At 43.8% G+C, this 11,328-nt stretch overlaps 1 protein-coding gene across 3 annotated transcripts in view; it reads left to right on the top strand.

Moving 5' to 3' along the window:
* The window catches only part of HIVEP2 (HIVEP zinc finger 2), a 407,742-nt gene extending 401,892 nt beyond the window's left edge, over positions 1–5,850 (top strand). For all 3 annotated transcript variants that reach the window (XM_075862585.1, XM_075862584.1, XM_075862586.1), the window contains one exon: positions 3,647–5,850. In XM_075862585.1, coding sequence (XP_075718700.1) covers positions 3,647–4,450 — 804 coding nt within the window. In that variant the 3' untranslated portion in view covers positions 4,451–5,850. The remainder of the gene's footprint in view (positions 1–3,646) is intronic.
* Positions 5,851–11,328: the final 5,478 nt, after the last annotated feature.

Below are 11,328 nucleotides of genomic sequence, written 5' to 3'. Positions count from 1 at the left end.
CATTTTTATCGTTTTTATATACACCTTTTTTGCTATTTCAGAATTTTTATTCATAAAGTTTGAAAATAATAGTAAAAAAATAATGCCTCATGCCGCGGGCCCCGTAGCAGCCGCTACTGCTGCTACGGCGGTAGTTACGCCACTGTCTGTGCCATAGATGTAGATCAGCATACACAAAATCTGGAGAAGAGGTCTATGTGGGGTGATCCAATAGTGTGCAAGGGCCTATAGTTTTAGACCCATACGTACACAGAGTTCAAAACTACATATAGGTCAAATGCCGTCACGGCTGCATTAAAATCAATGCACGTTTATAGGGTTATTTTTTTTTTAATGTACAGTGTGAGCGAAACCGTGAAAAAATAGGACATGTCCTATTTTTGCCTGTTTTCCTGGATTCCTCAACGTTTTTCATGGCCAATTTGACACCCGTTCGCGTGAATACGGTCATAGGCTACACTCACACGACAGTGAAAAATTAACGGCCCATGAATACAGGCTGGCAAAAAATAGAATATTCTATTTTTGGCAGTTTTCACAGCCCAACGTCCCCATAGCAGTCAATGGATCCGTTCTTAACGGCCGTGTTTCGGTAATCAATTATTGTGACGTCCGATAAAAACTGATCCCAGCCGTGTAAGCACAGAGTCCAGGGAAACCCTTGATGTCTCTGTCCATATATGGACAGTGACGTCAGGGGATCACTCCAGAAGCGGAATCCCCTGCCAGAGTGTTGCCGACACTAGAGGGAGCGACTGTCGAGGATTGGAATCCTCGGCCAGAACGTTGCCGACGCCCTAGCTAGGGAGTGCACTCCTAGAGAGAGGCCCTGACGTCCCTGTCCACATATGGACAGGGGATTCTCCAGGTATGGAATCTCCGGCCAGAGTGTCGGCGATGCTCTGGCTTGGGATTCTGCTCCTAGAGTGAGCCCCAGAGGCTCTATCTACATGGTGGTGTGTGCGTCTAGAGCAGGGGTCTCAAACTCGGCCGGGTAAGTGGGCCACATATAGAAAAAATGGGAAGTTGACGGGCCGCATTACTTTCAAATTTGATACAATACAAAATTATTGTTAATCAATTAGTTATTTGAACTACTATAACACTATATTACTAGAATAATAATACTACATTACTATAATAATAGCGCTAGGTTTAAAATTTGAGATATTTCTCCACGTGCTTATTTCAACAATCCAGCTTTTCAGTTTAAGTGTCGCTAAATGCAGTCCGGCGGCTCAGTTAGCACACATGTCAAGATTGGGCAGCCCCTTTTTAGAGAGTGCCGCAGTGCCCTCTGTGGATGCTGCCGCAGTGCCCTCTGTGGATGCTGCCGCAGTGCCCTCTGTGGATGCTGCCGCAATGCCCTCTGTGGATAATGCAACACACCCCTAGATAAGGCCACAGTGCCCTCTGTAGATAAGGCCACAGTGCCCTCTGTAGATAAGGCCACAGTGCCCTCTGTAGATAAGGCCACAGTGCCCTCTGTAGATAAGGCCACAGTGCCCTCTGTAGATAAGGCCACTGTGCCCTCTGTAGATAAGGCCACAGTGCCCTCTATAGATAATGCAACACACCCCTAGATAATGCCAGTGTCCTCTTCAGATACTGCCACACACCCACTTGTAGATAATGCCACAGTGCCCTCTGTAGAGGCTGCCACAGTGCCCTCTGTAGAGGCTGCCACAGTGCCCTCTGTAGATGCTGCCACAGTGCCCTCTGTAGAGGCTGCCACAGTGCCCTCTGTAGAGGCTGCCACAGTGCCCTCTGTAGATGCTGCCACAGTGCCCTCTGTAGAGGCTGCCACAGTGCCCTCTGTAGAGGCTGCCACAGTGCCCTCTGTAGAGGCTGCCAAAGTGCCCTCTGTAGAGGCTGCCAAAGTGCCCTCTGTAGAGGCTGCCCCAGTGCCCTCTGTAGAGGCTGCCCCAGTGATGTCAGGGGCTTGCCCAGAGCTGGAGTCCCGGAGCAGAGCCGCTTCTGGCACTCTGCCTGGGATTCCAGCTCTGCTCCTGACATCACTGTCCATATATGGACAGAGATGTCAGGGGCAACCCCACAGCTGGAGTCCCAGGCAGAGCGCTAGTAGGCTCTTCCTAGGACTCCAGCTGTGCTCCTGACATCACTGGGACTCCTGCTCTGGGGAAGCCCCTGACATCATTGTCGATGTATGGACAGCGATGTCAGAGGCTTCCCCAGAGTCCCGGAGCAGAGCCGACACCAGCGCTCTGCTCGGGACTCCGGCTCTGGGGAAGCCCCAGACATCGCTGTTCATATGTGGACAGCGATGTCAGGGAATTCCACAGAGTCCAGGAGCAGAGCTGACACCAGCGCTCTGCTCTGGGCAAGACCCTGACACACTGTCCATATATGGGCAGCGATGTCAGGGAATTCCACAGAGTCCCGGAGCAGAGCCTGTACTAGCGCTCTGCCCGGGACTCCGGCTCTGGGGAAGCCCCAGACATCGCTGTTCATATGTGGACAGCGATGTCAGGGAATTCCACAGAGTCCCGGAGCAGAGCCGACACCAGCGCTCTGCTCGGGACTCCGGCTCTGGGGAAGCCCCAGACATCGCTGTTCATATGTGGACAGCGATGTCAGGGAATTCCACAGAGTCCCGGAGCAGAGCCGACACCAGCGCTCTGCTCGGGACTCCGGCTCTGGGGAAGCCCCAGACATCGCTGTTCATATGTGGACAGCGATGTCAGGGAATTCCAGAGTCTCGGAGCAGAGCCGATACTAGTGGCTCTGTGTCCCGCGGGCCGCAGATGACAGCCCCAGGGGCCGCATGCGGCCCGCGGTCCGCGTGCTTGAGACCCCTGGTCTAGAGGGTGGGGTGTGTGTGGCGCTATCTACAGGAGGTAGCGCTATCTACAGGGGGGGTGGCGCTGTCTACGGGGAGGGTGTTATCTTAAAGGGAGATGTGGCTCTATGTACATGGGCACTGTGGCACTATATGGGAATTATCTACAGGGGACACTGTGGCACTATCTATATGGGCACTGTGGCACTATCTATATGGGCACTGTGGCACTATCTATGTGGGCTCCATGGCACTTTATATGGCACTGTATATGTGGGCACTATGGCACTATGTGAACACTGGTGCTATCTATGTGGGCACGATCTACATGGGCACTGTGGTGTTTTCAAGGGGTTTGGACAAAAAAAACATAAACAAATGAAATCCATCCATATTTTTAAACGGAAAAACGGATGGCAAGCGGATAACAAATGGCCATTAAAAAACGGTCAGACAGACTTGAAATGGAAGAAAATTTGGAGGCACACTGATGCAAAACGGCAATGAAAAACTGACAGTTATATCCGTTTTGTTAAAAGTGCTGTTTTTTTTCATAATTTCAGGATTATCAGATGCCAAATTAACGGAAATTCACTGTAAATGTGATTCTATACATAAGCTGTAGCAACTTACAGTTTGCCATGCAGGAAAGAGTACAATCAGAACAAGGGATGTTTTATATTATAATAAATACTGTTCTAACAATTATTTATCATTGAGGCACATTATTGAGTGGTGATATTGTAAATTCTATTTAGTGTTGAGAATTTCTTTATTACTTCCTTTTTTTCTACTTATAATGAATTGCTTATTTAATAAACAATTTTTTCTTTATTTCTCCTGCAGAGTTTACGAAAGAACTGGCCACAGTTCCCATATGTAGGTCCTTATCCAGAAGACTTTCCTGGACACCAAAGCCATGGCCAAGCTCATGCTGGCCACAAAGACTATGTTTTCAGTCACCTGCCATTGCACTCACAGCAGCAAATACGAGCACCTTTACCTATGATCCCAATTGGCGGGATTCAGATTATTCATTCAAATTCAGAAATCCAGCCCAGTCCTCACTCCTCATCAACCACAACTTTGCACCTAAGCAGCTCAGATGAGAAGGCAATCCCATATTCAGAGTCATATATCCCATTGCGCCTTGAGAAACATTCTACTTCTGATTTTCCTCTTGGAGATCCTATACATGGAGCTGCCCCAACGCTCTTACCATCACCAGGGCAAAGCCCTTCGGACGAAAGCTCCAAACCTGCTGAGAGGGAGCAAGAGGAAAATATACGTACTTGCACAAAAGCCATTGCTTGCCTAAGGATTGCTACAGAAGAAGGTCTATTGCTGAAGCAAGACCAGCTGTCTCATCCTTCTGAGCCCAATCAAAAGACATTAGAAAGTGCACAGTTTGGCATTAGGCACTTTAGTGGACATGAGGCAGGCATGCCACTTGCATGCGCCTCACCCACCCATGTTGACTTGCACGGAGAGAAAGACAGTTTTGGTACATTACAGTCTACATTAGCTCATTCCAAATTCTATAGTAAGAGCATGGACATGACAAAGTTAGGATTTCAAGTCAGGAATGAAGAGCCATTGAGTACACCAGAAGGGAAAGACTTTGCAGGAGAGTCTACTAACTTGCATTGATTTGAATGGGCATGTAGACTATAAGATTTTAAAAAAAAACTCTTTTCTTGTAGAAAACACACTCATAGCATGTCTAATGTACTTAACGATGATTTGTTTTTGAAAGTACTTTTATTATATGAAAACAGATATCTATAAATATATAGACCTGTATATATACAAATAAGTCATCATGAGCCTGACCAAAACGAAACTCTTGTAATGGGTCTGGTACTTTTAATTGTACAGATGTTTGTGCCTTTTTCTTTACTTTGCTTATATTCTTATAAGCATTTTTAGCAGTACCCTGTATATATTTTAGAATTTGTGTATCTGCTTTGTAATAATTGTAATTTCATTCTTTTTTGGACACTTGGGCCTACATGTAAAAAGTAAAAAATAGCATCAATATATATGTGAGGTTGCACTAAAACATATTTTTATATGATTGAAACTCGACAGCTTTTATGTACAGCTCCAATCCTGTAATACTAATATTTATTTACTTTGTTTCATAAATTGTAAAAAATTTTCTTAATGTCGTGAATTGCTTTTTTCTATGTGAAGCATGGGGATTACTGTTGCGTAAATAGAACAAAAATGTATAGTGTAAGCAAGATATTTAACTGAAATATCATCTTATTATGCACTTCTGCATTGGTTAAACAGCAAAAATTACGGATATATCAGTCAGTTCTTTACTCTTGTAATTTTTTCGTCCCTTGTTTGCTGAATTGATTATGACTTAAGTGCTGATTGTGATTTTAAAATTATAGTAATGTAAAGCATTAAAAGTACAACCACGTGCTTATTGTGAGGTTTTCTTTCTCCAAAAGCTGTATGACACAGTTATAAATATATCATAAGTATATGGTTTTATGTGAACATTTTGCTTGGTATACTTCAATAATACATTTGGGAAACATTCCACCCCATGTATATGTACAAGTGCATCACTGGTACAGTTATATGTAACTCTGTTAGACACGTCACCCCAAAAAATGTATTGGAGTGTCTTTAAAAAAAGGTGACAAAGCACATCTGTGGACATGGGTTATTGTGCAATTTAGTGGATTATAATTCTGTGAAACGGAGTTTGTAATGCAGACATTAAGGAGTGTTCTTTAAAAAAGAAATAAATATACAGTTACATGCAGAAACTGTGTTGCACATTTATCATGCATATTGTGTTCAGACTGGAAAAGGCTATGGCTATGATTAATCGTGTATTTAGATGAACATGGTGGTGTTGTTTTCAATCCTTCTTTTCCCTCACATTCAAGGTGTAGCCCAGTGTCAAACCAGGTCTTACGCGACTTGCAAAAGAAATGCAAACTTTATTGATTACATGTAGCATCATACCGGTACAAGTTGAGAGAAATATGTTTGCACTAAATAAACAAAGATTATTATTATTATTATTATTATGATTATTATTATTACTACAGCAACTCAAATAACCATATATTCCAGCAGTTTCATGTAGAAGAGTATCTCTGAATGCACAGCACGTCAAACCCTGCATTGAATGATCTGCACATTCGGTTGCACACCTGTAAGCTAAAAATATAAACCATTTTACAAGGCCACAGTGTCACTAAAGCTGGACAGTCGAAGCTCATATGGTCACACAAATATAAATTTTGGATTGTGGCACTTTCTTTGGATTCCACTCGTCTTTCATCTGGGGTGTATAATATTAAAGACATAGCGTCCTTGACCCACATCATGTGTATGGCCATTAATAACAACATTGTGTAAATACCGACGTCTATCTGAATATTGTTGATAATCATGTCCATCAATTTAAAAACATTTGGATGTTTGTTTTATTAGTACAATCACCACAGAACAGAAGCTACTGGCTCACACAGATACACCAACATTTGTGGCATATACCATAAGTACCACACAGTCACAATAATGCATAGTCATATGGCTGAAAATGAAATGAAGCAGGATTACCACTTGAATAAATCTATCCCACCGTGTCTGGGATTTCAGATCCCACGATAAATGAAATGTAGGGCCACCGTTTGGGGTGTTCAATAAGCTATCAGTATAAGACTCGGCAATCTATAGTTTGAATAATTGTATTTTTTATTTTGCAATCCACAGTTTTATAAACCTTTTTGGTCTAGCAAGACCTTCGTCAGATTTAACCTATTGAAGTAAAGAAAACCAGAATATAAATTTCACTAATGTGTTACATTAAAAACATCATGTTGATCACATAAGCGTTCAAAGTTATAGAACATAATAGTGGATAGACCACGAGACCAAATAGGGTAGATCACTCTGTTTGCTGTCAATATTGAGATATGCTAGACTACAATTGTTATAGATTTTACAACAAGATTTAAATATAAAAAAGTAAAGTCAAACAAATAATTCCACTATTTCTCAATGATGCACTAACATACAATGCATTCGGAAAGTCTTCAGAGCCTTTACATTTTTTTCACATTTTGTTACGTTGAGGCCTAGTACTAAAATAAAAAAAAATGCTAGTCTTTCCCCATCATTCTGCACTCAATACCCCATAATGACAAAGTGAAAACAGAATGTTGGTAATCTTTGCTAATTTTTTGAAAAGGAAATACGAAAATATTGCATTGACATAAGTATTCAGACCCTTTACTCAGTACTTAGGTGAAGCTCCTTTGGCAGCGGTAACAGCCTCCAGTCTTCTTGGGGATGATGCCACAAGGTTTGCACACCTGGATTTGGGGATTTTCTGTGATTCTTCTTTGCAGATCCTCTCCGGTTGGATGGGGACCATCTGTTGACAGCTATTTTCAGGTCTCTCCAGAGATGTTCGATTGGGTTCAAGTCAGGGTTCTGGCTGGGCCACTCAAGGACATTCACAGACTTGTCCCTAAGCCACTCATATGTTGTCCCAGCTGTGTGCTTAGGGTCATTGTCTTGTTGGAAGGTGAGCCTTCGGCCCAGTCTGAGCTCCAGAACACTCTGGATCAGGTTTTCATTGGGGATGGTATTGGGCAGGTGATGAGCAGCGCCTGGTTTCCTCCAGACATGACGCTTAGCATTAAAGCCAAAAAGTTAATCTTGGTTTCATCAGTCTAAAGAATCTTGTTTTTCACAGTCTAAGAGTCCCTTAGATGCTTTTTTTGTAACTCCAGGCAAGCTTTCATGTGTCTTTTACTAAGGAGAGGCTTCTTTCTGGCCAGTCTGCCATGAAGCCCAGATTGGGGGAGTCCTGCAGTGTTGTTTGAATTTCTGGAAGTTTCTTCTATCTGCACACAGGATCCTTAGAGCTCAGCCAGAATGACCATAGGGTTCTTGGTCACCTCTCTAGCCAAGGTCCTACTCTCTCGATTACTTAGTTTGCTGGGGCGGCCAGCTCTGGGAAGTACTGGTTGTTCCAAACTTCTTTCATTTAAGAATTATGGAGACCACTGTGCTTTTGGGAACTACAGAAATTGTTTTGTACCCTTCTCCAGATCTGTGCCTCCACACAATCCTGTCTCTGTCTACAGTCCGTTCTTTCCCCCACGTTTGGTTTTTGCTCTGATATGCATTGTCAGCTGTGAGTTCTTATAGAGACAGGGGTGTGTCTTTCCAAATCATGTCGAATCAAATGAATTTACCACGGGTGGGCTCCAATTAAGGTGTAGAAACAATTCAAAGATGATCTGGAGGCAGGGGTCTCAAAATCGGCCTGGTAAATGAGTTGCACATAGAAAAAAATTGAGGTTGACAGGGCGCATTACTTTAAAATTTTATACAATACAAAATTGTTGTTAAACAATTAGTTATTTGAACTACTATAACAATACCAATTTACTATATTATACTATAAATTTGCGAGTGTACTCCACGTGCTTCTTTTAACGATCCAGTTTTCCAGTTTAAGTGTTACTAACTGCTCAGTTGGCAGACACAAGAATGTCAAGATTGGGCAGCCCCTTTTTAGATAGTGCCACAGTGCCCTCTGTAGATAATGGCACAAACCCATAGATATTGCCACAGTGTCCTCTGTAGATAATGCCACAGTGTCCTCTGTAGATAATGTTACAGTACCCTCTGTAGATAATGTCACAGTTCCCTCTGTAGATAGCGCCACCCCCCTAGATATTTCCACAGTGCCCTCTTTAGATAGTGCCACAGTGCCCTCTGTAGAAAGTGCCACCTCCCCTAGATAATGCCACAGTGCCATCTGTAGATAAGGCCACAGTGCTCTCTGTAGATAATGCCACAGAGCCCCTTGTAGATAGTGCCACATCCCCTTGTAGATAGTGCAACACACACCCCCTTGTGGATAGTGCTACACATACACACCTCTATAGATAGTGTCTCACACATCCCACCCTGTAGATAGCTCCATTGTGGCAGCCCCCTAGGAGTGGAATCCCCCGCCTGAGCGTTGCCGTTGCTCTGGCCGGGGATTCCTCTTCTGGAGGAGCCTCTGACGTCACTGTCCGTATAAGGGTAGTGACGTCCGAGGCCACCTCTAGGAGCGGAACCCCCGGCCAGAGTCTTGGCAATGCTCTGGCCCAGGATTCCTCTCCTGGAGGAGCCCCTGACGTCACCGTCCACATATGGACAGTGACGTCAGGGGCTCCTTCATCGGACTTCCTGGCCAGAGTGTCGGCAATGCATTGGCTGGGGATTCCACTCCTAGAGGGCACCCCAATAGAGCAATCTACAGGGAGGGGGGTGTAGTGCGGTCGACAGGATGGGGAGTGTGGGGCGCCATCTACAGGCGGGTGGCATTATCTACAAGGGAGCTGTGTGGGGTGCTATATACAGGGGGGTTGGCACTTTGTACGGGGGGTGCGACACTTCCTACAGGGTGTATGTGTGGCGCCCCGCCTCCGGCCTGTTCTCTGTTGTGCCAAATATATCTTGTGAGCCGCATGTTTAAGACCCCTGATCTAAAGAAATGAGAGGCCCCAGAGATAAATTTCATATGTCATAGCAAAGGGTCTGAAAACGTGTGTCAATGCAAAATTTGTTTTTACTTTGTCATTATAGGATATTAAATGCAGAATGATGTGGAAAAACTTGATTTTTTAAAATTTTATTTTAGCACAAGGCCTCAACATAACAAAAGGTTAAACAAATGAAAGGGTCTGAAGTCTTTCCAACTGCACTGTAGATATTGTATATGCTCAATATTCTCAATGGTGTAAATAAATGCAAGTACACTAGGAGAACCTCCCAGGATAAATAATAAACGCAACTATTGTATGGCTATGTTCACACGGAGTATTTTGGGGGAGGAATATCTGCCTCAAAATTCTGTTTGGAACTTTGAGGCAGATATTCCTCTCCCTGCACGCCGATTTTCGCTGCAATTATCGCGCCGTTTTTCGCCCGCGGCCATTGAGCGCCGCGGGCATAAAACAGCGAGAAATACGCTTTCTCCTGCCTCCCATTGAAGTCAATGGGAGGTCAGAGGCGGAAGCACCCGAAGATAGGGCATGTCGCTTCTTTTTCCCGCGAGGCAGTTTTACTGCTCGCGGGAAAAAGACGCCGACGCCTCCCATTGAAATCAATGGGAGGCGTTCTCGGGCCGTTTTTGCCGAGTTTTGCGACGCGGTTTCCGTGTCAAAAAACTCTGCAAAATACCCCGTGTGAACATAGCCTATAACTCCGTAATTTCTCTGATTAAGTCTACTTGTATACAAATATCATAGTCAACAGAAAAAGCAAATAAAAATACATTGATTACAGTCTAGTTGCATTTACATCATATACCAAGGTGCCCAAAGTTTCGAACATATAAAAAGATGCTCAAAGTTTACAAAAAAATCCTAATAATAATCGTATTCTTACCGGATTGCTGTGTTAGAAAAGTTTCACAAGGATAGTCATATAACACGCTCTCATGCACAACCTCCATCGCTGTAGTGAATGGCGCCAATTGTGAGTGGTTTGACGGACTATTTAAACAATTACTGACAATCATGTGACTGAAGAACGTCTGTGACGTGCAACGTCATAGCGTTCATTGATCAAGTGATGCGTCATAACGTACTTCGCGTCGTGACAAGTGCTATATGGTGAGACCCTCTTTTATTAACTTCAAGTCTGAAGTGGCTGCATAACGTGGGCAATGTGAAATCGGTCTATAGCAGATAAGAATCAGATTATTCAGCGTTATCGGACCGGAAATAAATTGGTCACATATTTAATATGCAGATAGTCTGTATATTCTAATGAACTACCTCTCGCAATTCATTAAGATGAATAGGGCATCTTCTTCAAATCACAAGGATAAATTCTACTGAGCCTGACAAAGAAAATAAAAAAATAAAGATATTCTATTATGCACTAAATGCAATATTTTCTTAGAAAATCTATTTACAACCGTCCTATAGATATGTATGTCACATTCCCTATTTAGTCACTGGGGCACCAGTGCCTGCATAATGTGATTCCAAAAAGCTTCTCTTAATTTAAGGCCTAATGTACACGATGGTAGTGGTGTGCACGGGCCGTGACTTTCGGCTTGGACGGCCACGAAGTGTCACCCGCGGCCGCCCGCAAATCGCGGGCCGTGCACATGGTCGCATGCATTCATTTCTATGAGCCTGGACTGCAAAACACGGCTGTAATAAGACATTTTCATTCTTTTTGCGATCCAGGCTTCTGGGCAATGCACGGACTGTGGAAACCAAGGTCGTGTGCATGGGCCCATTGAAATGAATGAGGCTGCAATTCACCCGCAGATTTGCGGGTGTATTGCGGCCGCAAAAATACGTTCATGTGCATGGTGACATAGTTGCTATATATATTCACCATCCCTATGAGGAGCAGAAACCTTGTATGTTGGTATTATTTAGCACTCTATTGGGGAATTTACTGAGGCATTGTGTGGCACTGCTCCTCAGGCACTGGACAATACATGATTTTTGCAGTGTATTGTGGTG

This window comes from Rhinoderma darwinii, chromosome 4, assembly GCF_050947455.1.
Source record: "Rhinoderma darwinii isolate aRhiDar2 chromosome 4, aRhiDar2.hap1, whole genome shotgun sequence".
Taxonomy (NCBI): Eukaryota; Metazoa; Chordata; class Amphibia; order Anura; family Rhinodermatidae; genus Rhinoderma; species Rhinoderma darwinii.
The sequence above is the reverse complement of the archived record's forward strand: the minus strand, read 5'-3'. Positions and strand labels throughout refer to the sequence as shown.